General features: G+C 45.3%; 1 protein-coding gene across 4 annotated transcripts; it reads right to left on the reverse strand.

Annotated features, from left to right (window-relative positions):
* Positions 1-95: 95 nt before the first annotated feature.
* Positions 96-27,076, reverse strand: LOC131888251 (protein lev-9-like). 4 transcript variants are annotated; one of them, XM_059237058.1, is made up of 9 exons: positions 26,616-27,076; positions 17,221-17,687; positions 16,180-16,608; positions 15,802-15,981; positions 10,161-10,352; positions 7,693-7,869; positions 7,383-7,556; positions 5,520-5,697; positions 4,868-5,008 (listed from the first exon to the last, which is right to left on the reverse strand). In XM_059237058.1, the coding sequence occupies exons 2-8, from the start codon at positions 17,261-17,263 to the stop codon at positions 5,588-5,590; spliced, it is 1,305 nt and encodes a 434-aa protein (XP_059093041.1). In that variant the 5' UTR covers positions 17,264-17,687; positions 26,616-27,076; the 3' UTR covers positions 4,868-5,008; positions 5,520-5,587. The 4 variants fall into 4 exon arrangements, with proteins under 4 accessions (XP_059093042.1, XP_059093041.1, XP_059093038.1 ...); XM_059237055.1 differs by having other exon boundaries at positions 16,153-16,608; positions 26,616-27,073; XM_059237056.1 differs by having other exon boundaries at positions 16,153-16,605; positions 26,616-27,072.
* Positions 27,077-27,598: the final 522 nt, after the last annotated feature.

The raw sequence follows: 27,598 nt of genomic DNA on the forward strand, positions 1-27,598 counted from the left end.
CCTGCCGGGCATATCCGTTGAAAAGGGGAGGAAGGAATCCAAACGGTTCCAAGTTTCCCTGTCTGTCCTCAAGGAATTGAACCAACAACTTGAGAAAGAGTTCATCTTGTATTTTGTCTATAAAAAATAACATGCAAAAGCGCAAATATCGGATATCATGTTATACCAATTACTTCGTATCGTAGGACTGACTCATTCTGGGTAATGTTATATTTTCAGAATTCCATTTTGTTCTTCTTAAACGATGACGACACAGGCTGCAGATTACAATATGATGTTTCTTCCATTTTATATACATGATGATTTGTATTCCTAAACTTGAAAATCTCTCAAACACAACTAAAAAGTTCTTGTGGGTTTCGTTCGGTGTCACTGCTTCTCCTTCAGAAGTTCATGGTTGGAAGGACACTTCACGAACAAAATTCGTTTTATGAACCTGGCGTTCCATGTTCAAAGTCAAATTGCAGAGGCACGAAACTGTTTTCCAATATTGGCAAGATTTCCACTTTCGTCTGATTTTCTTCGCTTGCCAAGCAATCTGTTTCGTGGCCGTCCATCGCCAATTTAGCAAATGAGCAATTATAGCACCATAAAAGACATCTATGATATGAAGTACAAAATCAATTGGAGTCGAACAGAACGATCTTGTTTTGATTTCCGGGTTCGTTGTAGTTAGGAGGTGGTTCGTCCGACAAGGCGTGCCCGTAATGTGTGGGCGGGGATCGGGCATATCGCGCTTTTGGATGCGCCTCTTCTTGACAACTGGAAGAAAATAAACAATTTGGACATGTTAGCCCGGAGAGAAAAGAGCACTAAGAAACATGGTCCCATAAAATTGAGGGCAATTTGATGAATGCCGATATGGCGATTGCCTCTTCCCATTCCCATTAGCAGGGTGCCCTCCTCCTCCACCTCCCTCCCTCCTCCTCCTCCCTCTTTCTCTTGATAAATGACTTGCCCTTCGAGTTTCCTGGCCTTTATTCCGTGCGTGTTTCTTGGCCTACCCAACTACTAATACCTGCATTCAGTCTTAAAAAGATCTCTTGGCCATCCAATGAGAACTACTTGGTCGATGGTACATTTATTGCCCGGCTCCGGAGCAAACGTGGACGTGACGAATTATGAGTGCGGGGGTGGCTTGATCAAAACTATTTGCCCGACACACGAACAAGATACAACAAAAGATTATTGCAATTGCTCCCAAGTCCTCTTTTCCCCAGGAATAGCGAGTGGGTAACTGGCTACTATACTGTTCGTAGGTGAATGGATGGCTGCCAAAGAATGACGAAGGTGGTAAGTGGAGTGGAAGGAACGAGACAAGAGCAATAATGTAGATCGTTGTTCTCACTTCCTCTAGTTCTCAAGAGGGTTGTATATTTGCCTGGCACAATGATAATAATGGATCACGGCTCGTTCCAACACTGACGTCCACCCAAACAACCGGCTCTTGTATTATGTACGTACCTAAAGAGCACATCACTTAGCATTATGGATAGCAAAATACTTCAGGTCAGATCCATTATTTAAGGCAAGAAGGGGTATATTAATGGGAAAGGCTTTTGCACTTTCATTTTTGATCGATCAAGCGAATACACTTTAACGCTATTTGGATTGTTGTGTATATATTTGTCCTTTGAGATGCCTTAAAGGAAAAAAAACAAACATATTTTTGTGGTTCTGATATGTAATAAAGAAAAAGAAGACCTCCCTCCCCCAACTCCTAGACGAATAATACAACAAGGATTGGCAGCCATCCTTAGCGCTTGATTTGGAATCATAATATGACATCAAAAGCACTTTTAACCTTCCATTTAAACCCTCTTTTTAGAGTCCCCTTAGATTACGCCTTGCTGAGTCTTAATCCTTGAATGTGTTTTAAAGGGAACCAGAACAGCGAGTTGCAAGACAGATGGAAGACGTGAAAGATTAATGCTCATACCTCGGTAGTTCGGCGGGACTCCACTGACCATCAATGCATGTGGCCCCCGTGGGTCCTCCAATCAGGATATGTCCTCGGTTGCATTGATACATGATTTGTCGGTTGTTTCGAATCTTTCTGACATAAGGCCGATATTCGTATAGCCCCATGGCCCCTACGAGAAGCACCTTACCGTTCTCGACAAATCCCGGGAACGGACAGAACACTGAATAATGGAAATTCATGTTAGCGCCCAACGAAGTAGAAAAACGTCTGCCTGGGTTTTGAACACGGAACCGTACCTTCTTTGCACCATGGTGTCATTCCCGTCCAATTCCCAAAGAAACATTGAGTGGTGTTGTGGCCCTTGAGCATGTAACCATCCCGACACTCGAATTTTCCCACCATGCCGTGGTCCAACCTCGGCGCCACCACCATCCCATTTTGGGGAGCCTCAGGGAGTTCAGTGCATTTGGCTTTAAAAGACGAAAAGAAGGGTTTCATGACCCCAACCAATTCATGATGCGGTGGAGTCTCGATGCATTAGAGCGATGGGTGAGAATGTGGGTGTTAGTATTCCCCTAATGAGCGTTAAAGAAAGTGACATGTACTACTTGTAGACCCTCAAACACGGATTGAAGGCCAGTTCCAGAGAGGCCGGGACAAAGGCGGAGACGTTGGTATTTCCATTAGAGTGATTACGTCGCCTCGAATGGGAACGACCTGTCATGCTCCCATACCCGGTAATGAGAATGCCGGTTCCCTAGGATTACCATGCTAATTGTGGAGGCACAAATGCAACCTCAATCTAAAACATCGCCTTAAATGCCAAATAATAGCCTCGAGGACGCAATGCCCTGTGTGATCATGGAATGTGCTCATGCTCTTGATCCGTTTGGAACGCTAGGTTCAGGCATGCCTTGGGATTGGAACGTCCTACATAAGTTGTTCTTCTCCACTGCAAACTAAATTCAGAGTTGCACAGACAGGCAGGTAGGTCAACAACCCAAACATGATCGGCTTGATTTTGCTTGAGGAGTGAAAAAGTTCCCCCTATTTCATTAGTACCCTCAAATGGGACCCCATTGTTCCAAACACATTGTTCCACATTCGGTGGGGTATGCGGAAAAAGAGGTGGGAGAGGGGGTACTTTTGAAAACTGGCATAGAGAGGTTCAGCTAGTCCACGAGGGGCTTCCAAATCCAACGAAGCAATTCCAGTAACCGTTGAAGATCGCGTTTCAAGAATTCTAAATCGTGAACCATCTTAGTTATTTTCTTTAATGGGATATGGCAGAACATGGAACAAGCCAGAGCATTTCCGAGTTACTTGGAACTCTGTTGGAACAAGCAGTGGGGGCGGAAACGGTATTTCAGGACTCGTGACGTTAGCAAGACTTTCAAGCTTCGTCTATTTGAAATTTGAAGGGAAGATCCCAACGAAATGCGTATTATATACGATACCTACTCTATATAGGCATGTACGTACTTCCTCGAGTTCAGTTTTGAAAGGCATCATACTTGAGCCGTAGGGTTGAGTCTATAGCCATGCATACTTGTTCCAGGTGCATTGTGGCCATTGGCTATTTTGCGGAGAGCCCTCTGCTATCCTGGATCACATCTCAAGATAAGCCAAACACAATAAATGTGCCTGATTTTTCCCTTGAATCCCATGCCTTGGCCTGCCGTTCTCTCTAGGGACAGGTCGAGCCACTCTCCTGTTCCATTGTAGCCGAGCCCAGTTAAAGAGATATGCAATCTCCTATGGGAACACTTGCACAAAATAACTTCATTAGGGACAACAAGAACAGAATGCCAGTGTATACAGGGCATAGATTTTGCTTCAAAGCCCTCGAGGCTCCCTCCCAAAACGGCTTAGGGAGGTTATTACATGAGCGTTGTGCTGATCTACTGCTCATTGCAGTAGGTAACAGTCAAGGCTGTTCAAGAAAACGGTGTTGAGTTTTCCCTGACACTCAACGGACGGCAGAACCCCCTTGGTTCATAGGCGTTCATTCTTCTTCAGGAGTGTTTATTATTTGCAATGAAGGCTTAAAGGGGGAGCTGGAACACCAACACACAAACACGTTCCCACATGGAACTCGCTCGCTCCTATGGAGACAAACCAAAGGTATGGACCGAAATTCTCGTGGAAAAAGATCCAAATAGCTTGGCAAGTTGTTAAAGACTTCGGGTGATAGGTTTTCCGACCCAGTTTTGGGTAGAAGCTTCCTAATAGTATAACTTGACGTGTTAGAAGGCTTCCTCCGAAGACTGAGAACCCTGCCGACCTTTGTGGAAAATTGAGACGAGCAACTCATTGAGGTTTCTGACAGGTACTATCAGTCAAATGAGACGATGGTAAAAAAAAAACCACTTCCTCCTTCCATTATTACTCCCGACACCAAAGAGCGCATTCTTCTCCGACCGAGGTCTTATCTCTCTATCATGACTGGATGATAATGGTTGGGATTGAAATATCTGACAGAGGCAAGCAACCAATTACCGAATGGCAATTTGCACTTTGCAATCCGTCTTGCGTCTGCCGTGTTCTCCGAGGATCATTTGTTTCATCTTGAATGCCTTTGAAGCTTAACGAAGAAGATCTTTTCATTCTCATACAGAGATGAAAATCGAAATGAATCTCCTCCCTCCATTCTTCTTCCTCTCTTGGGGGGCACAAAAAATTGAGAGCTTGTCTTTAGAATGGATGGTGAGCGAGAAACAGGGAATGAGAGCTTTGCTTCCTATGAGAATTGACCTTGGAACAGGGAAGAGTGGATGTGAGTCATGAATTCTCTCGTTCATCCGCACAATATGCTGCGAGACGTTTCATCAGCGCGTTCACTCAATTGGAAAGATCTGCCCCAGAGTTTCGGGCTAATTACTTTATTTATGCTATCATTTTTGTTACCTGGCACACATTTGGGGACCGAAGACCATGTTCCATTTTTACAGATCGATGTGGTGTTCATCGTCTTCTGGAACTGAGACAGACACTGGACCTCGATGGTCTGGCTGTGTGGAACACTCGAACCGGATGCTCGATCCGAGACGAAACCGTGGGAAATGTGCGGAACAACGCAGGGAGCTAAAAAAGATCAAACGACATCTTGGAATCAGTCCGCAACCCACGAATCCGGGAATGAATGAGGAGAGACGGTGATGTGGCTGTATTCAGAGGTTGTCATTTGACATGGAAAATGGTCGTCTGTTTTTTCCCTCCAATATTGGTAGCTGCGTGCTGGCGGCAAGTGAGAACAATATCCGCGAAATCCAAAAAAATGGAATCTGGGTCAAGCCTCGCCTTTCTCATGGGAATGATTGGCAAACAACTCTTTATCGTTCTTAAGCTCTTCAGGGGCTAGTAAATTCAGCGGGAGCTTTCACCTGGATACCTCATGGGAAATTTGCCCTTCTCTAATGCCAAAAAAGCGTGGATTCTATGTATATACTCGTAGTACAACCCTCTCAAAGATTGAAGGTGATTGAATTTTTTTTTCTCCAAAAGGTCGGGTAGCACATATACTTTGAAGACATTTCGCACGGTTTGCAATAGGAGTGGTACTTGCTGTCGATCATTAATCCGTCTGAGCACTCACCATAACATCTTGGCAACGGATGACTCCACCGTCCATCCGCTTGGCAAATGGTTCGGTAGGAAGGTCCCTCAAAGGTCATGCCCTCCTGACACCGGGAAAATGTACACGGCATGGAGGGTGGTCCGTGTCCCTTCCAACCACCCGTTGGGTAGGATCCCAGGAGAGCCACAATTGATCTCTGATGGGTGAAAGAGGGTTACATGTTAGTTTACGGGAGCAATAAGACTCTGGCTAGGGGCCTAAATTAACGTGTCGACCAAGTCTGGAAGCGAGTTCAAAAGAGGGTCACATTCAGCCCCAAACAAGTTTTGAAGTGCCTCTTTTCGCGTTCTCAGCTGCATGCGCCAAGGAAACTAACTTGAGAGTTTTCCATGTGAACTTGGCAGTCATGGAACGTACATATAGCTTAGTAGCCCTCCCGATGACGACCCTCTTTCGTTTGTCCTAGTTTTGAAACCCATTCGATTGGAATCAAGCTCGAGCACGTCCTCATTGAGCCAACATGATCCAGTGTTCCAAGGCATGGCTCCAATTTTCTCCTTCCACTTTTATGACTCTCGTGAAACGAGTGCCTATTGACTACGAATGATACCACCACCACCACCACCACACCGCCACGCCACTACATTACTACTGCTACCGACACCACACTACCACCACCACCACCATCACCAGCGTAAATCAGCTACCTCAAAAACCGTACGCTTCATCGGTCCAGCATCAAATGAGGACAACTGCAGTGTCTTTAACATAACACTTGCTTCTGGCCTTATCATTTCGAGCCTTTTCAGTGAATTTTCAATGGCAGACCAAAGTGCCGTTTATACTGGCACTCGACGTACGCAAAGGATACAGAGTTTCAACACACAATCCCGAAAACTCATTGGTTCATATCCGATGGATCCTTATACTACCTGATCACTAACGCAGCCATGCATTTTGATTTCACAATTTCCACTTTTAAAGACTTGCATGGCCGTTGGTTTATGTGCGTACATATATGCTGCTTTCTGTTGTTCCAAAACCTTTTCCAAGTCCTTCTAAAGGTCGAGTTGAATTGTTTTCGAGATGCTTAAGGTCCAAATGAAACGTCAACTTTAAGAGGGAGAAAATATGCCATAGAACAACTGTGATAAGCTTGAACTCTGTCTTGTTAGTCTCCTGACTTTCATGGGCGTCACCCGACCAACAAACCAACCAACCAACCAACCAACCATGAGAGGAGGGAAGCGTCGCCAAAGGTACTCGTAACGTGAACTTTCTGTTCTCGATCTTGTGATGGCGTGCCCAATCTTTCCCTGACCTGAGCGAAGCTTTGGGAACCCAATTGGAAGACACGTCAGTGGCACATAAATGAAGATTTCAGCTTGAACAAAGTTCAATACCCATTTTCTCTCTTTGTAAACTCTCCTTTGAGTTGATAATCCACTTCTTCACCGGGGCTTGTCTGGCCGGCACAATTGCGAAAAACTTTTTCCCTCTATCTTTCTTTGACAAAGAGTTAAAAAAAGCCGAAAACAAGGCCAACCTGCCCAAAACCCTCATGTGACATGAATCCTAATTTCTCTAAGCACGCACAAGGCCACAAGGCCGTCCCCTAGCTGGCCAGCAATACCAAGAGGTGAGCGAATGGAGGGCATTCTTGCCCTCACACAATACCAAGATGGCCTTTGGTCCTCAGAGGATCGCCGAGTCGGCAAAAATGTCTAGAGAACGAGGAAAGTAGTGTGTGGTGGACAACATGACTTCTGATTTGACCTTTCAGCTAATGGAAAAGCCCACCCTCATAACCTCATCTGGCTAAGGCCTGCCTTGTTTGCCCGCTGTTGTTCCCCATCTCCCCAATGCGTGATTGAAAAGTACCTTTGCATGATGGCTGAGTTCCTGTCCATTGCTTGTCACGCTCGCACCTTCGGACGCTGTCCCCGATGAGCGTGTAGCCGTAGTTGCACTCGTACGATATGAGTGAGTTGTAAGACACTGACGCATACACGGCTCGGCCATTCTCTGGATTGTGAGGGATCTCGCACTGGATTGCTAAAACAAAAAAAAAAGAACGGATCCACCGCACAATGAACCCAATGAACCAATAACGGAAGGAAGTACTCGTTTCCTTCTTCGACATCTCGGAATGGAAATTGGAACCATAATCAAGTGGAAAAAGGGCACTTACGAACACATTCTGGTAGGATTCGGGGGCTCCATGAGCCGTCTGCCTGACAATAACGATGCTGTCTGCCCACCAATTCGTATCCGGCCCGACATCCATAAGAGATCCGACATCCGAAGGTCTGACACTTTCGATCCACATCTCCATTCAGGATTTCCTCGGGCTCGCTGCATCGGATGGCTGGAACGAAATAAGCAGACATTCTCTAAATGCCATGAATAAGACTCACTCCGTCGGGTGGGTGTCATATCCCCGATGGGTATCCATATTTCTTTCCATTCCTACTTGTCCCCTTTTTCCCCGGGTAGATTCCCAAAGTCTGCCTGCTGGCCTGGATGGAAAGAAGCTCACCACGCCAACCTACTCGGGCGTGGATCCAAGGTTAATCACCAAAAATCATGCTCAATTTCATGAGACCCCCAGCGGCACCTAGAAAATGGTGGAAACGTCCCTGGGTTCTATTGTACTACAGTAGTTAGATATGGCATTTTTGCTCGAGTGTGGCTGGCCGGTTTTTGAGGCTGGTTTCTCTTTGTTGCGGCCGGAACATTCGTGGGAGGCAGAGGCAAAAGAAATATGAGTTGTTCTGGTGTATTAGTGTTAGTGGTTCGAGGCCCCCTTGTGGGTTGGCAACGGCTTTGGTTCCGTTCTTCATCTTTTATCATGTTTGTGGCTCATCCCACTACGTGATGGAACCAAAATTGGTGTGTTCTTGAGACCAAGACCGGGATCTACATGTACGTACGTTCGTATGTAGAGCCAGGGAGAGCATGAGAAAAGCAATGTGTTCCACATTATGCCATGCAAATCAATTGCAACCCAATACGAATAGCGAATAGCTTTTGAGTCTAATCAATGCCTAATAATGGCTTCGACAAATAGTTGTCGCGGTTCGGGGCGTGAACTTGACACTGAATGATCTCAATTGGGGAAATTAGCGTGCTACAAATGTACATTAATTGAGATTGATGACGCCTCGGTGGCTCTTTTTGTTCATGATATTGATTCGTTTATTTCCTTTCAATATCCAACAAGCCACATCAATAATGTTCTCGATTAACAGGAATAACGCGACTAAAAGGCTTCAAAGTACCCTCTGCTCAACGTGGTGAAGAGTATTTACTGACCAGGTGTACGTTGATATCTAATTCTGTCAATTTCTGCTCTGAGTGTTTCTTGAAATGTGCCAAGGTTTGCCTACTTTGGTGGGACTTGAGCTGAGAATGTTTTGAGTGCGACCGTGGTATCTTATCTTTCTTTCTTTCTTCGTCTCTCTCTCTCGTACTGCCTCTGCGTATTATACCGTGCCATGAACCATACGTTCAGTGTTCGTATATCTGGGAACGAGGTCTCGAGTTGATGATAACCTCTGATGACCTTGTTGGTTTAAGGTTCCATTTAATCAAAGGCACTCCCCGTGGTTGGGTCGGTTTGGGGCCCCTAAAATGGCCAAGATGATGGAGGGAACCCATGACTTTAAGTCAACACTATTTGTGTTCTCCTCCAGAAACCTTTTACCTTTTGGAACCCTGGCGTTTACCGCGCGCTACATACGAGTACGTGCTCCCTTTCCCTTGGTCGCCTAGGAACCCTCACTTTAAGAGAATATAGCTCGCAAAAACAACCAAAACCCGATATCACATGCTGAATATTTAACACCCGAGCCTTTGAAGTGAATCAAATAATATATTTACCGACAGAAAGAAAGAGCTCAACCCAGCCAACCAGTCGTCTTCGATTCTTGTTATTCCAAGACGGCTAAAGCTTCTGCATTGCACCACCCTTTTTTTGCCAACCTCAATGATAAATAAAAAGAACCGTCACCGATGACCTTGACTGACAAACCCCGGCATTCAAAGGCCTCTGATTAGTATTTCCTCTGGAGCACCCACATTAAAAGACTGCGAGTTGGCCGTATCCTCAGTTATGGTGTGTGCATGAGCAATTCCATAATTAATTACCTTCGCGTGAACCAAACTGGGTGTGAGAGTTCTTTCTTTCGAGCTCGACTTCATTGGCACAGAGGGGTTCGTTTGTACTAATGCAACCTGATAGTGCCTTTTGAAGGATGTTGGACATCCAACTTGAAGGTTACTTTCTCTCTCTCTCTCTCTACTCTGTCAGTCTGTCCCCATCATAATTTCGTAACACTGAGCCTTTTTTGCTGGCCCGCTGAAAACAACCTTGAAGGCCTGATCCCAACAATACTGGGTAGCAAGCAAACAAGGGTTAAGTGCGAATTATCACGAGCAAATCTACGATAAAGATCCCGGGCTTCGACAAAGGCCGCTGTGCAACCTAAACAAGGCTCCTGTGTACAAACTTTGGCAATGAGGCACATGATTTCTGTCAACAAAGCCAACGAATTGGTAGATGAGCCAGTCAGGGCTCCATGTTAATTTTGAGCGACATGCCAACCCTTAAGCCTTGATCGATGGTTTTGAAAAAAAAGCCCTAAAGGCTCAACTCACCTTTGCAAGTCACGTCGGGACCAAACCATTGGGCAGTGTCGTTGTAGAGGAAACATTTGGCATGGGCAAAACCCACCGTGAGGTATCCTGGATAGCACGAATACTTGAGCACCGTCTCCAATGGAAAATGGTTCGTATCTGGCGCACCATTGTGGGTAGCGTGCTGAACCACGGGTGGATCCAGACAGTACACTGAAAAGAGGGGCAATATACTGAAGGTACGTATGGCAATCATTTAAGCCACGGGTATGAGAGATGAGATCAAGCCAATCTCACACTCCTGTCGCATGGCGTGCCATGAAAACGAGGAAAAAATGCTCCTGAAATCAGGAATGGAAAGGGAAAACTTTTCTTCCCCTCTCACCTTTCTTGTGGTCCTACTTTTTTTTTGGTTCCAGACAGGGCCAGAAAAATGGAACGCCGGCTGGACCCACTTTACTCAACACCCGACCAACAATCCCAATCCCCAAGTCCCAACTTGGACATGGAAAGTGCTCTCAAACTCATCACAATTTGCCCCTTATCACACTCTCATGACTTTTCTCTTCTTTTCCACGAGGGTTCCAATTCTGACACTAATGGAACCGAGTAGAGGAGGAACACTCTTAACTTGTATAACTGTAAATTGGACCAACTCTAACAATGCGGTGGACCTTGACAAAAGAGAGGACCAGAAAATAGGCCCATGAGTGTTTGGAGCCTAACTAGAAGGAGTCAACGTCCCAACGTTTGGCGACCCTGGAATTTCCGTCGTTCCATTTTCCCCCTTCCTTGAGAAGATCTCGCTATGACATGACATGTGAGCCTTGGGATTTGAGTGGCTGGAATTGCCTCGCTCAATTTCAGCCTCATTGCCTGTCATTGCCAAAAAAGTTATGGACAATAATGGGAACCCTTAGCCGTTCAGTACGTACTGTACGTATATGAAAGAGTAGAAAAAGGTCCTGTCCCGTGTCGTCCTGTTCCCTCGACACGACATTGTGAGCAAAATCAAGCTCAAAAATCTAAATTGGACCTCGAGAAATCGGCTCGTAGTGTCATTGGTTCTCATGTCTTAGGATTTGGGTGATCTCATCCATCTCCATCTGATGTCTAGCCCTCTATTTTTTTCCCGGAGAACCTCCCTCCCCTTCTTCTGCTTCTTCTTCTTCTTCTTTGAGTCTCATCTGAAAGTTGCTCGCTTCCATCGGTTCTCATTCGCACTATTGCGTTCCATCTTCTTTTCAAGGTTTTTTATCAATCAGAAGATTTGGGGAGTGACTTCTGACTTTGGACCTTGACAGTTTCCAACCTCAATTTTGTTTGTTTTCGTTTGAATTTCGCCAAATGTTCCAGATAGAGTGAAACACTGAATGAAACCATGATACATAAAGCCGAGAGTTCAAGGATAAATTGAAAAGTACCACGACAAAAAATTAGAATTTGTAAGGGAAAACTTTAGGCCTCCAAATTCGGCGACTAAGAGTGAGTAAGCGAGTAAACGAAGGAACGAACGAACGAATGGACGAACCAAGGAACGAAGAGCGTCGTTGTCGGTAATTTAGTCATAAATGCAAAAGAGTTCGGTGAAATTTTCATGTCTTGTTCCACTAGAGTATGAAGTACATACGAGCCCAGAAGCCAGCAGTCTTGGCTTGTGCTTGTGAGAGCTTGTGAGTGGGCTGCTGTCCATAATGTCTTCACGATCAAGAGGCGGGCTTTGAATGCCCTAGGCCACAAAAAACCGGAAATTTAAATTTGGATAAAAAGAAAGAGAAGAGCAACGCAGAGTAAGGGAGGGGAACGAAGAGGCATGCTTGAAAGGGCTGGGGAAAACGAAACGGACGAAAAGAAACACTCCGCCATGAAAGAAGGCCGATTTCTTTTCATGACATCCAGAATAGCCATGAGCTTTAGAATCATCGTTTCTACATCAATAACTTTGTTCAACTTCGCCTTCGGTCAATGACGCTCGGATCAAGAGATCTATTTGTACTGAAATACATATTCTGTACATACAGTTAACAAGAAAGTGAGAAGGAAGAAATTTTCTCCCGCTTGGAATGTGGGGCAAACTAATACTATTGGTGATCAATCCCATGATAAGTTACTTTCCGATTATTGAGCTTCTCACCCTCGCCTTGGAAAGCGAAAGCGTGACCAAAATCGGAGTTTGCTAAAGTTTCTTTCCAGCTGGTTTTGCCTTAGAAATACTGTACAAGTTAGGGTTTAAGTGAAAATTGAAATCAAATCAAATAAATAGAGCATATAACTTGTCCATTCTAAAAACAATGGTTCTCTGATAGTGTAGGGCGCTTTCAGTTGTTTACCTGCCTTTAAGACTCTCGAAATGGTGCAAAACTAGCTCGTGGAACCCTCATCGTTTCCCTCTGCTGATTTGCCAATGCCATCTAGATATGCAAAGCGAAAGCGTGACCAAAATCGGAGTTTGCTAAAGTTTCTTTCCAGCTGGTTTTGCCTTAGAAATACTGTACAAGTTAGGGTTTAAGTTGAAATTGAAATCAAATCAAATGAATGGAGCATATAACTTGTCCATTCTAAAAACAATGGTTCTCTGATAGTGTAGGGCGCTTTCAGTTGTTTATCTGCCTTTAAGACTCTCGAAATGGTGCAAAACTAGCTCGTGGAACCCTCATCGTTTCCCTCTGCTGATTTGCCAATGCCATCTAGATATGCAAACTCGACTGTTTGCCTTCAAAGACTGAAATGCGTTTTTCCCAATTTCCAGCCACTCACACTTGGTTATCGTGAGAGTCTCCCTCTTCTCATGATCGAGGATGAAGGGAAAACTGGCTTTTCTGCTCCATCTAGAAAAAAAGCCTCCACACTAGCAGCATGCATTCAGTTAGTGTTCTCCAACATTTTGGGCTTCCATCTCTTCTCGCTCTCTTAAGCTGCCAAGATGATTCTTAAAAGGGTGGAAACACGAATAAGAACTAGAAATTTGATCTCTTGGGAGTTCGCCCGACCTGTTTCCTTCGCCAGCAACCCCGTCTCCCTCTCCATCGGCAAGCACAGTTTGTGCCACTAATTTCAAATGCATACTTTGCGGCTTCCAGTTTGAGGTTGAACATGATGCCTCTTGGCCTAGTCAACCGGGTCGAATCTCGCTCCCCCAAGTCGACAAGTGGTACAGGGGGGATCCCCTCGTTTTTCGCCACCCTGAGACATCTGTGCTAGATTTGAAAGATTCATGGGGTTGATTCAAAGAGATTGCAAAACATATCGTTTGTGGGAGGAATACGAGGCTGAAACCAGCTCAGGGATAAGATTGAGGAGACAGGGAAAGACTAGGGTGGTTCCAAAGACAATTTGAATTCATGATGAGAGAACTTGCTTCTTCCACTCATCCTTGACTTCCCCTTTCATATATCTGTTTTTCTATCCGACAGACAGAGACAGAGAGAATGGTATCATAGTAGAAGACCTATTTCGTGGTTCTTGTGGAAGTGCTCAAGGATGAATGGAACTCGTTCCTTACTCCTCCTGGCCTAGTTTGTGGAGCCTTGAAATAGAATACCAGGAGGCGATGGAAGCCGTTAGTGAAGATCACTCTGGACGAGCAGCTCCACGAGGTAAGGTACGTAGAGCTCAATTATAAACGATAATAAGAGGCCACTAATGTGATTACTTGACAAAGTGAATTTCACACAGTCATTCCGTATTCGAAAAGGGGCTCCGTACTCATCAATCTTCATCCAGTTAGGGAAATGAAGATCGACGAAGGCAGAATAAAAGAGGAGAGGGGAAGCTTTTAAAACTACAAAAATCAACACCGTCTCCGAGACCGAAACTGAACTTGACGACGAATTCCACCAATGTCTGTTGGAGATGTTCGTCCTTTTTGTCGCATGCTCTGTTTGTGAAAAGTCCCATCCAATGGCAAGAAATGAGAGAGAGAAAGAGGGAAAATCGAGGATCTCCCTCTGATCCACCCCTCTTTGGGTTCGTTTCCCATTGGAGGGCACACACAAAAAATGTCAACAATGACCTTGTCCGGACACTCAACAGGAAACGAGAAGTCGATCTCAATTGTTGGCAAGGACCTGGGCTGTGAACCGACGCGTTGATTCACTTTTTTCTTTGATTCAGTGTAGAGACGCACAAGGGCAAGAATGGATGAGAGTCAATCAGATTCCCAGGATTTTGCTATGGAAAGAGTCCTCGATGGATTAGGATCACTCACACACTAATAGTTGTGAATGGTTGTTCCATTTCACCTTTTTTTTATGCGCCAAATGGCCAAGTAATGATCACAAACATCCTTCACACTGAGATCGAATTGACAATCAAAGTGAGCGTGTGTTATCCTACTTGACCATCGATGCTTCGAACATCTACCTCACTTAACGAGAAACCATGTTCCAGGAAATCAACGAGGAACGCTTCCTTTTCTTCATGGGTGTCACTTTCGACATCTCAACAAAAGCTACTAAAAATGATGAAATAATGAGGTTCTGGGCCAATGTTTCTTAATTTGTTTTCTCTTGTATTGTTACCTATTTATGTATTTCAATTATTGATTTGAACATACAATGAACTGCTGCCGTTAGAATGCCAGTTGAACCCCGTGAACCCCTGTAGTTCTTTCCTTAACGAGTATTGAGAACACGGACGTACTTTACCTAATTGACTGACTACTGTTTCATGCCACGTGGTCAACCAAGACTGAACTATTTATTCAATCGGTTTCAATGGCCTAGATCACGGCTAACTAAATGAGAACTAACCTGATTTAAAGTTCTATCCGACCCAAACAAAAACGAATATGAACGTAATCAGATAGTAATGGCTGGAAATGGAGTGAAAGGCCGGCATGTTTCCTCTACTTATTGTAGAGCTGAAAAGCGAACATCAAGCTGTCGTGTTGTCAGAGTACTTTAAAAAGTGTCCGCAGAAATAACCCTGGGGACTCTTTGGACAAGCAGGCTACTCGAAAAACACAACTGGACGGACACTTAACTTGTCCTCGTCAGTTTACACCGATAAACTTTTGTCAGGATCATTCTAATGCCAACATCATCATAAAACATCGCTATCCTCTCGTCACAAGCCTTTCTTGTGGTTACACTTATGTATATACACCCACACCCACACACCAAGAATGTTCGCAGGAATTCAAAGACCAGGGCCAAGAACCGCCAAGCCAGACCAAAAGACCGCCATAAAAGTCCCTTTCCTGGTCCTGAAGCCACACAAAGGTCCGCGTTCAGTCGCAGTGCTCCCTAGGTATTGACTAAACAAGATCAGGTGGGGCTCAAGCAGTTTGAAAATAGGGCACACCTACAACACTGAGATTATAGAGGAGACACGACGAATCTGGCAAGTGGGGAGTTTGGCTGTGAAAGGACTCTCACAGACCCATTTGACCACTCACTCATCGAGGAGAACTGCCACTGATGGACGGAGGGTGAGTGGGTTGCACTTGGATTGTGTGGGTCCCTCCAGTCATGAAATGCACTTTGGCCAAGACCCCGAGGGCAGTTCGAGAACTACTTCAACCATCGAGTTGGAAACTTTGGGGTGGATGGATCGGTTGATCAGCAGATAAAGCGCTGAAGCGACACAATAATCCCCCCTTCCCTGTCCCTTTCAACACATCCAAGGAAAGGTGGGTGGGTGGCATTAGGTTCTTGCCTACCTCGCTTTTTGCAATAGGGCTCTGAGTTTGACCATTTGCCATTGGATTGGCAGACACGCTCCTCCGGACCGATGATTTCCCATCCCGACGAACACGTGTAGATGGCCCGATCCCCGAGATATCGTCCCGTTTGGTGGACCTCTCCGTGAACCGGATCAATGAGGAGTTCACATTGTTGATCTGGAACCGAAGCAAGAGAGAAGACCCAACAACGTTCATGAGAATGGCAGGGGAAAGTTTTCAAGCGAGCGCCTATAAATTGTGTCCTTTGTTGTTTACTTTTTCTTTTTTTTTTGCACTACAACTTGCAAATTCTCCAGAGAGCACAGGCAAAGAGGGGACCGACTTTACCTAAATCAAAGAGAGCGGCGGATGTACCTAGGGCGTCTCCAGTCCGGTTATTTATGACAAGAAAGCACACAATCACTATGAGAGTCATACACACGAATATCGAGCCATAATACAAGTTCTCTCGAAGGCCGAACTCCCCGACCACTTTATAAAGGCCGGATCGCACGTTGAGTTTGTTCAGTTTCGTCATCATGGAATTCGGCAAGATTCGATCACAGCAGAGACACCCACAAGGCGTGGGGGCGGCCACGCCCCCATTGGGATGATTGTGGCGAGGTGGATGCTGGAGTGATGGGTCCAGCAGGGCGGGATCGATGGAGGTGGATCCCGGGGCCAAGGAGGGGTGATGGCCACCTCCTCGTAACGGTTCGGACTCGTGAATGGCCTGCCGGTTGAGGAGCGTTGCCGCATGGTGATACAAAAGGTCGGGTGTGGCGGGACTTTGTGTCGGAGCTACTGAAAGAGAACAATTGGAGAACCGTAGGTTAGAAAATCGATGCCCACCCTCGGGTTGTGGTCGAGGCGGGCTTAGCCAAAATTGGAAAGCTGATCGAACTTTGGGGTTGATAGCATCCGTTTCAAGTTCACTCCCATTCTGTGTTTGATTCAGAATGTTGTTTGTTGGACTACTAGTCATCTAGTGATTAAGAATGTATTTAGATGATTGATTAATTGGCACCCTGTGGTCCTTTGCAAATAACATGCCTAGCCTGACAAAGCGCCAATTTTGTTCAAGAATTAAATTCGACTCCAACAAAACTGTAAATTTTCAAGATGGATTGGTTTTCTAAATGCATATGAGTTTGCGTCGTTAGGAACAAAAGTCCGCAAAGTTCTGTCCCCGGACTAAAAGGGGCCATAAGCACTGCTCCATTTAGAATACCCTCCACTCGATTGTATTTACTCACGAAACGAGAAAATGGCGTGCTGCCTCAGCGTCTTTCTCACATTCAATTGCTCAAAATGCACGAGCTCTTGAAACGAGTCTCACTTTCACTTTTCACTCTTATCAAAGTTTTCTAATACTTTGCTTATTGCTCAGCCTTGTAATAATGGTCACCCTCTTACCTAATTGCTGGAGGTCGACCAACTCGTAGGCCCCCATGCCCATGTAAGTGGTACCTGTCCCACAACAAGTGGTGGTCCGCTCACTGTGGTCCCCGCCCCCGATAATCTCTGTGGGCGGGTCATCATCGTCCTCATTGAACGAGGACTCGGTGTCTGATGGAATAACGAGGTGCTCCTGAGAATCCAGCGTGACGGAAAATTGCCCCTCCAGGGCTGTCGGTAAATGATAAAAATGATCTATAAGGGCCCGATTTCCGAGATTCTAAATGTGACTTTGGGCGCGGTGGAGCGACGATGAGACTGTTTAATCCTCAGCCCTCTCATTCCGATGACAGTTCTCGTTATGAACGTAATGAATAAATTGCTCTGTTCACTTGGTTGTGCCGAGAAACTTCAAAACATGTCAGAGCTGTTAGTCTTGACCACCGTCATCCACAAGGTTGGCGCAAAACAAGGTTTTTCATCATCTGCAAAAGAGGTAGAGCAAAATATGAGTGGTGCAAGGTTGGTTTGTTGGTTTCCATTGCATTTACTCTTAAACTACACATGCAAGCCGAAAGCTGCAATGGTAATTATTGGTTAACAAGTCAAAAAGGAGGACCGATCTGAGGACATAAGTGCGAGGGAAGGAAGGAGGGGGAGAGAGAAAGAAAGAAAAGGAGAAAGAAGGAGCTGTCGGCAGTGTTGGGATCCAATCCAACACCCGAGTTACCCGAGTTGTTCCAAGAGCGGAACAAATGCAGCTTTTAGATCTGCCAGAATAGGCACTAGGGGACTTTTGTGGATCAAGTGAACCCAGTGCTGCCAGCCTGTAGTGAAGAACGTGTTCTTTGGCTGTGCATTTCATGTGAAGAACCAAGGAAAGGGACCAAACGAGGGGACCCGGAAACGGGTGTTTTGGTGGTTTGTGATGATGATAGTGCTGAAGAATGAAGAAGAGGCCCAAACACAAATTGGCATCTTCCAACGGTGGCATTTTCTACCCAGGCCCAACCCGCCATGGAAATGCATTCGTGGACTTGGGGCCAGGTTGACAAAATTGTGATTGCTGACGTAAATGTGTTTTTACGTTTATTCCTTTATCTTGCCAGATGATTACGCACGCATTTTTTGAGCATTGACAAACAATGGGGGACTCTGAATGCTCAAGGGTGAATGATGGGTAGGCCCCTATTTCTTTCTGACCTCACAGAAACAACCTTGAAGGCTGGTTGTTGGAAGGACAACGTGCCATCTCCAATGATATCTCAATATATGTTCAACATCGAGGCCACTTCACCAATATCGAAGTCAAAACTCGGTGATCCCACTTTAGAGCTGACAAAGTTCAGGGTTATTGATACCCAAGGGAGATCGTTTTTCCAGCCTCCCCGAGGAGAAAATGAAGGCACAAAGTGCTAAATCCAGTTTGACGTGATTGTTTGGACTCGATTTTGGAACACGGATATTGAGGATGTGCCTTGTTTTTCTCCACCAGGATGGTCTCTCTCCTCTTCAAGTTCTCTCCTAAAGGTCTCCTCTGTCTCTTCTCCTTGCTTCTTTCGCTTCATTGTGCCCTTTCTCGTCGGAGATGGAGTAGTTGGAAGACAATTTGATCCCATGGTTTTACGGACCGAAGTTTTGCCAACCAACCTTCCTCGATCTCTTTGGCTTCGAATGGAAGCGACGAGTGGACCACCAAAGGCCTTCTTCGTTGGTATTCTTGACACATGGTTCCAAAAGTCCAGCCCCGATTTTCGTTGTGAGAAGAGACACGCACACACGCACACACGCACACACACACAAGCCTCTCAAGAGAGATGTTCGAAAATGAGTCAGGAGAGACAGGAAATCGCCCTCAGCGTTGCCAAGGCGCCCTTGAGTCATTTGATTTGAGCTAGTGCAATAAATTGGCAGGTGGAATGGCCAAATATTACTCGGACTCAAGGCTCGGCCCGCTAGAACTCATTACCATTCATCATGATCCGTCACTAAAGCCTCCCCTATAAAGCCAATTGCATTGGAGGATGGTGCCCATGTTCCAATCAAGACAGAAATCTCCACTTGACCATGCAGCTAACGCCCACTCACACAACTGTCATCTTTTCTCACTCCCATCCCCGATATTTGCATATCAAATCCCTCAAGCTCAGACTTACCAGATTGGCTCTATCTTACTCAATTCTGACTTTCATGGACACGACGACCAAGGAGGTACGTTACCCGCATTCCAAATGGTGGGAACGCTCTCTCTCCTTCAATAAAGGTGGTCAGATTTATTTCTTATTCTTCTCGTTCCTACCAAGGTCCAATCGTGGGTGGTCCTCAACTCGGAATAAATCCCTTTCCTTTTCCCCCCCAAAAAGTGCATCATCTTCATAGTCTCGTGTTCTCGTCTCACGTGGAACAAATCGGATCGCATTACTGTACCATAGGACATATCAAATCTTGCCCGATGGGTGTACCGACTTTCTTCGACGTTACCTCATAGGGGAACAGTCCATTTAGGAAGGTGACAATTTGTGGTTTGTGGTATGCGTTTATGGTCCGACTGCATGTTCTCCCTTCGGATTTGATGTCGGAGTGTAAATATGAATCTGGCCAAGGGGATTTGGTTGCGCTTATTGATCGAGTCAGCGGGTGGTGTTGTAATGAATTTTCTGATTAAACTTGACGCCCGTTGTTCCCAATGTCCCCATAAACAAATTGACCTGACCTCATTCACAATCATTAATGGGTGTCTTGACAATCTGGATGGCTTCCAAATTAAATACAGCATTTGTCGATAATCCAACCATTGAGATGGCTCAAGTGGGTATCAATTCAACATGTGGGAGTGGGAGCGGTGAGCTGGGCACTCCGACCTTATTATCCTGTCTGTTTGATTGGAATGGGTTGGATGTAATGTAGGGTATGGAGGCGAGAGTTACACTTGAAATGAGAGGGTTGAGAGAGTCGGCAGGTGGCATTTTCTGGGTCATGAGCACGAAGAATAAAGCCAACCTAAAGCCCACTACGTACATCTTCAGAGAGCTCGTTGTATTTGTCGTAGCCACCGTTGTGCCAGATTTAGAGTGCAACAAAAGGCCACGCATTTCTCCTCTTTTTTTCGTTCCTGCCCTCTACAGCACTACAGTACTAGGTTTTGAGTGGGAGCTCCTGCCAGCCTCAACGGCTGAGGTCGTCTGTGGCCTCATTTGTGGAACCGTCGCAAGTCCCACACCTTGAAATGAGTACCAAAGTTTGTGGCTCTCTTTCTCATGATTGTGCTCGTCGTTTTCATTGGCACTAAGTTTGTGTCTCCTCTGTGGATGCAGTGGCAGAAAGAGAGAGAGAGAAGGAGGGATAGAAGGTTGGTGATGGCCTTAGACTCATTGTGGTTTTAGTCTTGGTTTGTGGTTAAGCCCATCCCACACTACTAGAATGGTAAGTCCAAGCAAGCTCAGAGGCGGGCGGGTTGTCGGCCACGACCATGGGCCTTGTTCTTGAGGTTGAAGGAACGGACTCGCAAACATCCTTAATCCGATAAGCTTTTTCCTAAACCATCCAGGATTGGAGCATGGGGACCTTCAGTACTTGTGGCGCCAATGGCGACGGTTTTGGGGAACTTGCAGAGGTTACTACGACAACACCAACATCTAGCAATCACTATCTAAAGCCAACTGAACGGACGAGCCAAGTTTAAGGAGTCCAAGTTCGAATCGAATTTGTAATGTTCTTCCACCTAATTTCTTTGTCTGATGTACCTACAAACTTTGTTCCATTTGGATCTTCCTATTCGAGGAAGCTAGCTGGCTAGCATCGAGTGCACAACATTTAGTATTTAGCCATGATACCACTTCGTCCCCTTGATAGAAAGGCACTTACTACTCGCTTCATAAATCGATTATCCTTCTAAATTTAGATATTGATTCGATTACTAAGTCACAAAATGAACTTGTAAAAATATGAAGCTGTGACAGAGCCATGCGCTTGGAGGGGATATTGATTAGGGCTGTTGTCGTCTAGACTAGTAAAATTGAGTTCTTCCTTTCGTTGGCCAAGCGCATATTTCCGATCATTATAATATAGCCCCGTAATTTTCCCACGGCCACGAGGGCTCCTTATTATAACCATTATTCGTCAACCAACTCAAATACGTACGTGCCATCTGCAATATCTCGTTCAATTTCCTTACCCCTAATCAGACCATTATCCTCACTATCTATTGAAGAGTGGAACGAACCACAATTCCAATGGCTCCTCCACATTCTTTTCCGTCGTGCCCAAATTCTAGCCGGCCTTGTTCTGGTGGTTTGGCAAGAGAATTCCTTAGTGAGTTGAGAACTTGGGATGGATGAGCTTGGGAGAACATTGTTTAACCTGGGCTTGGAATCCACTGTCTCTCGAGACAGTCGGGCAGGAAATCAAATAAAGAAACTCTCTAAATTGTATTTCCCAAGTCAGATAAATTGATTGAAGTTCAAAGCCAGTCTCATGTGAGGGTTCGTACATTCCTGGATTGCCTTTTCGGGTTCTTAGAAGGCATCATTGATTGGGTCGAGCCTGGGTTTGCTTATTCTTTTTTACTTCATGGTGATTTCGCATTCTGATGGCCGTTTTGCTGTTTGGTCGGTCTTCTTACCGTGGCATGTTATTTGCCGCCAATAAATGGGTGATCTTGAGGCATTTCCCTCACTCTTTTTCTCTCCTTCCTGTTCCTGCCTTGTTTCGGGCCGAAATGGAGGGACCCTGGAATTGGCAAGAAAAGCAACTTGTTTCTATACGAGCTTACGTGATCAGACTTAAAGGCCGTTCTTTAAGGCCATTACCTGCTCTCGCCTCGTTCGGCTCATACTAGTTCGATATGCCTGAATTTCCGACCCATGCTCCCTTAAGAGCTTGCTTGCACTTCCCCTTCCATTCCTTTGCCTCCTCCTCCTTCTGCTTCTTTCTCAGCCTCTCACTAAAACGTGCGTTTCATGAACAGGAAGCGAACCTTGTGCCACTCTCTCACTGAAGGCATATAAACTTAAGAGGAATAGTCATAAGCTCTTCACCTCAAGAAAACTCCCCTTTGTTACTCGAAAGAGCCATTGTGCGAGTACATTAGGTTTGGATCGGTTTTTCTTCCCTCACTCTTTCTCTCTCACTGGGCTGTCCGTGGCTGCCGCTGACACTGCTCTTGCTGCTTTTCCATGGTTGTTTCATGGATACGTCGTTGTGTTCCAAATGTGTTTCCGAAAATTGGAATGTGCGTGAGGGCCACAACTCAGAGAGCAAGAAACAGCCCAGGTGGAACGGAATTGATGGAAAATAAATTGGCACACCCAAATACGAGTGAGTGAGTGAGTCAGCGAGAAAAGGCTTGTCTAGGATTCAAAGTGGCACATAAGCATTCACAAAGATTCCCCACCGAAGATGGTCGATGGTCGAATTATGAAGCTCAAACGGTGGAATCCAATCAACGGGTGTGTGGAGGGGATCGAGAGAGGGGAGGGAGGGGGGGGGCTGCTCATTTCTCTTGATTTTGGGCCACGAACAAATTTATTTTCGTGGGTCCCAAGTCCTCGTCACTCCTTCCTCTGGGCTCCATCCATGCATTCTCAGTCAGTCCGTACGTTCTACATTGGAGCCCTCTCTGCCTTTACTATCGAAGGAAGAGCGACTCAGTGAAGGTTACAAACTTTCACCTCATCAGTCTTGACTAGCATTCCTTCGCTTCTCGGGTATGCTACGTTCGTACTTATGTATACAGTATGTGTGTGGTCCCATGTTCCACCGTGATCCCTCTCCTTCTTCTTCTAGTCTCTCCCTCCTCTTCTCCCGTGGTCGGCGATAGGGGAAGACAGAGAGAGAGAAAGAGAGAGAGAGGGAGAGAAAGACGAGGACGTAGGACCAAAGAGGTGGCCGTCCCAAGTTTTGGCTATTGATGAATGGGAACTTAAGGAACTCGTGAAAGTGATGATGGACAAACTTTCTCCGCCTTTTGGTCAGAATGGCCATCGTGATGAGCGGAAGGGTCCTCAGACAAGAAATGGGACGAGTGAAGGAAACATTTATGCCACTGTGGTCAAGAACCCGGGACAACATGTTGCTGAATGTCACTCAACATCCACGATGATGGTCATTGCCAGATTCTTTTTTTAAACAATATTTGACAGTCTCCGCTTGGAACCTGGGGAGGCTGAAGGTCAAAGGCCATTGTTCGATCCCTTCTCGTGATAAGATCACATCGAATGAGGCTAAAAGCGAATGTGTAAGTGCTTCAGTCACACTTTACAACCTCCTGTACTCGTCCCAATGCCCGGAAGGTAAAAGAAGGTCGAATTGACCTTGAGGCCCTCTTTTATGGCAAGTGCTCATTGAGATTGTTCAGATCCTAAGGATCGAGGGCTCCAGATATATGTATGTATGGAATACATACACTATATCAGATCTTGATTACGAAGCCTCTTAAAGGACTTGTCCTTATGCAGGATGGTCAATGGGTGTAAATGCTGCCGAGTCCAATACTTGCTCCCCAGAAAGTTCCATCCTCATTTCCAACTTGTAATGAGGGAGCGGGTTGTCTTCTCCGCCCAAGTTTCTGTTCGTTCCTTGTCTACCAGATCTCTCATGGAACGATGATCATCTCAAGGGAAGCGCTCGGACTAGTCAAAAAGGAGTACACCGAACTACAAACAAGTGATCCGACTAATTGGTCCAAATTTGCCATCACCCAACCCGTCTGAGTTGGCGGCAAAGAATTGCGATTCTTCTGAAGCTCTCCAACCACTGGCTGGAACAATCTATACAGATGATCTCTCTTATGGTTCTCAGGTCTTCTTTGTCAGCACTTTTGGACCTCAATTCAGCAGTTTGTAATCACCTCCGGCAGCCTGTCATGAGGGCTGAGGTCCAATTCAACCGCGGACCAAACCAACGACAACAATTAGGCAGCCCTAAAGGTCAAAGTTGAGAGGTTGCCAGTCATTTCCAGGTCATGGGAGGCATTCTACAATCCAGTTGTCTCCCAAGGCCTGGTCCGATGGTTCAAATAGAATTGAAAACCCTTGTGCTCAACACCACACTTGACCCGCACAGACCCTTTTTTATAACTGGATAAGTTCTCACGAGTGGTTATGGAGTAATTACACACCGAGTGTTGAGAACATTGATTTAGAGTTGTACGTTTTTGGAGCTATATTTGTTTTGTTTTCTCGCTTCTGCCATGAGAGTTCAATCCATATCTTACTAGGAATCGTGCTCACTTGTTATGGAATAACTAATTTTAGCCATGGATATTGCCGACCTTTACAATGATATCCATATGTTGTAGCATGAATTGTGCGATCCTGGCCGAGGCTGAGTTTGTCCAATGGCCTTTACGTCTCTCTCCCTCTCTCGTTTTGTACTTATCATCTATGAATTGGCCTTTCTCCTTGCTGACTGATGTAGTGAACCAACTTTCCTGTTCAAGTTGATAGATTGCTCAGGTGATGAGCTTAGTTTGGGATGAGAGTGCCTGGCTAGATCGGATCTGACTACCTACTGGCTACATACGTACGTAGTATTAGATACGCACAACAAATGAACTCAGCATCTGAGAGCCTGAATATTTGATGGTCTCTCGTTCTTTCTCACTTTTAAGCTTCGTCGAGCCAATTGAGAGCCGGTCTGATATTCATCTGCCAATCAAGCCAAATTGATCTCGTCAGAAAACGACTTGAGGCCTTAGGATATTATTGTGCTGCTGAAGAAAGGAGGCGTTAAGTGATCGCCCAGACATACCTTTTCCTTAGAGTACTGTGCTGTAGGGACCATCGCTTTAAAATGCACTCGTGAATTATAAAAATGAGGGTGGACCACCGAAACTCCTCAAAACACGGACAGATAATTTTCCAAGTCACGCATCCATGTTTTTAACTCTTTTCTCCTGCCAAGTTTGAGTGATGCTTATGGGATTTTATGCCCTTTTGTTACATTAGAAACATGTCGTTGTTGTTACAACCCCTGACATTTGAGATGTCTTTTAGTTTGAAAATACCGATCAAAACATGACTACTATTGATGGAATAGAGTGAATCATCAAAGTATGTTCACATTTAGGTCCAGCTAGGCAATCCTTTAGCGACATTCAATGTTTCAACTATCAATCCCGTTAAAGGTTCGTGTTATCGTCATAAAGCTAGCGTATGTTGCATAATTCCAAATTTCTCCAAATTTAATCCCAATTTCTAATTCCTTTGGAGTTAAGAGAGTACGAATTTCAAATAGACTACCAGTAAATCAATTAGATTTGGGCCGTGTTTCAATCGGTTTAGAGCACCCAACTGCGTTTGAACGTAGTCATATAATATAAAGAGTCACAACCTTATTTTGGAATTCATCAAGATCAAAAGCTGAAAGCCTTTTTTGGAATGATCTTCGAGGAACATTTCCCACGGCAAATTCATGACTTATTAAAACCTAATAAGAGGATAGTGTTTTTTACTTAAGCAAGTATATCTTGTTTTTGCTCGAAGAAGAAACGCTTTTTTGGATTCCACTATGTAGTAGAATCCCTTCTGAGAGTGCAACATTCAGCCTGGAAGTTTCAGCTTTCGGTGCTGTGACTTGAAATTTTTGACAGTTCCTCATGGACCCAGTAGTTCAGAGGTCTTGAGAAGGAGTGACAGAAATGGGAGGATAAGGCTGGAAATTTGTTGGGATCCAATTTCAAACTTTGCCAATGCCCAGCCTCGAACGAAAATGAAGAGGGCACTAGCAAAATTGCGCCATCTCTTGTTCTAGTATTCGATATTATACGACGTTTCTTGTCTTTAATCTATTCATTTTCCAAAGATATTACAAATTTGGTCCTCTGCTTACGATGAGAAACCCAGCAAAACATTGGACACTGAAGGCCGTTTTTGTCCTTGAGATGGAGAATTTGCCATCATCACATGTCGCTAATGTGTTATCTAAAATCAATGGCTTCGGCATCATGCTAGTATTGTTACTACTAGCTTGCTTTAGGAGGTAGTACTCGGTGTGTCAGAGTGGTCTTGGAATTGGACTCATAAACAAATCCCACGTTGTCGATTGGTTGACTGGTTCGTTTTTTCTTCTACTTATTTCTCGTTGTGCTATCTATTTGACAGGGTATTGAACATTCCAGGAACAGGAGCAAAATTGTGTGGCCAAGGTTGTGCTGGAACTGGTGGTTGGTTGGTTGGTTGGTTCTCGAGTTCCAAACAGCAAACAAGGCTCGAGGTGTGTTCCCAGTTGGTTCCAACTTTTCAGATGTCAGGAAATGTTTTTGTGGGATCCATCGGACAACCTCTCCGTAATGGATTTGTGGAAGATAATCAGACCCAAATGCACTTTTGTTCCTCATCGGCAAACACCTCTTCCAACCGCAAACACTGCATTTCGACAAATTAAATTGAGTTGAACAACTGAAGGAGGCCTACCTCATATTGGCTTTTGGATCAATGGACCGACATTTTCCTTTCCAATGGGACGGCTCCATTCACAAGGCAAGCACAACACACAACACATACCACTGTCATCAACGGATGACGAGACCCCGGCTCTGAACCTGACCAATGACACAATTCAAGTTCGGTTGGCTGGAACAGGTCATTCCTGACTCTTGGGAACACAAACTAGCATTGAGGCTCTTCTTATGTGAAGTGTGTTCAAGAGCAGCCCTTACGTGACGCTAAATCTGTTCATTCTAACCCGCGTCGGACTTCACCCACCCACGAAAACAGACTCACGAAAGACCACCGAAGAGGGCAAAGGACCTCCCGGACCCTCCTCCATGCTTCATTCTTTTGCTCCATAAAACTCATGGCACTCACCCGATGTGGAACTGCGGAGGGAGTGGCAGACAGGAACACAAGGCTGAGCTGCTAACGTTCGCCGTCCTTTCTTCGGGCGACTTATGGCCCCACTGGTCTTTCTTCGCTCGTCGCCGACAAGAAGGAAAACAACCACTCAACCGTCTTTGGACTGGAGGACGTCGGTTGGATGGTTGGATAGATGGACGGTTGGTTGGTTGGTGAGCCTTCTTTCTCTCTTTTCTCCTGGCCATCCTGGTTGGACCCAACTCTCTCTCTTTCTCTTTCCCTCTTGTTCCCTCCATGGAGCCTTTGAATTGGTGAAAGTGTGTTGTGAAACTGTCTAAGTTTGCTTGCTTAGCCTTTTCTTACGTGGTCCTAAACCCGAAGCAAGGGGGGCTGAGATCCCTGTAGAAAATAGATAGATTGTAAGAACGTGTGGCAGAACGAGGCACCGAATTTTTCCACATCGCCAGGAGGACATTGGAAACAAGGCCATCTCTCAGGAGTAGTTTTAAGAGGCGAACGAGGTTACTTTCCACGTAAAAGGCGTTTCCCCGAGTGATTCCATGGGAAATCAAATGCCAACACACACAAAAAAAATGCCTTTT

This window comes from Tigriopus californicus, chromosome 10 (genome assembly GCF_007210705.1).
Source record: "Tigriopus californicus strain San Diego chromosome 10, Tcal_SD_v2.1, whole genome shotgun sequence".
NCBI classification, from domain to species: Eukaryota; Metazoa; Arthropoda; class Copepoda; order Harpacticoida; family Harpacticidae; genus Tigriopus; species Tigriopus californicus.

What these genes read in the sequence shown, in the direction of transcription:
- LOC131888251 (XM_059237055.1), bottom strand. Translation starts at nt 17,263, where the DNA reads ATGGGCATGGGGGCCTACGAGTTGGTCGACCTCCAGCAATTAG. An exon ending in GGTCGACCTCCAGCAATTAG is followed by an intron (nt 16,609 to 17,220) that starts GTAAGAGGGTGA and finishes GTTCTCTTTCAG; the next exon opens with TAGCTCCGACACAAAGTCCC. An exon ending in AACTCAGCCATCATGCAAAG is followed by an intron (nt 5,698 to 7,382) that starts GTACTTTTCAAT and finishes TTCACCCATCAG; the next exon opens with AGATCAATTGTGGCTCTCCT.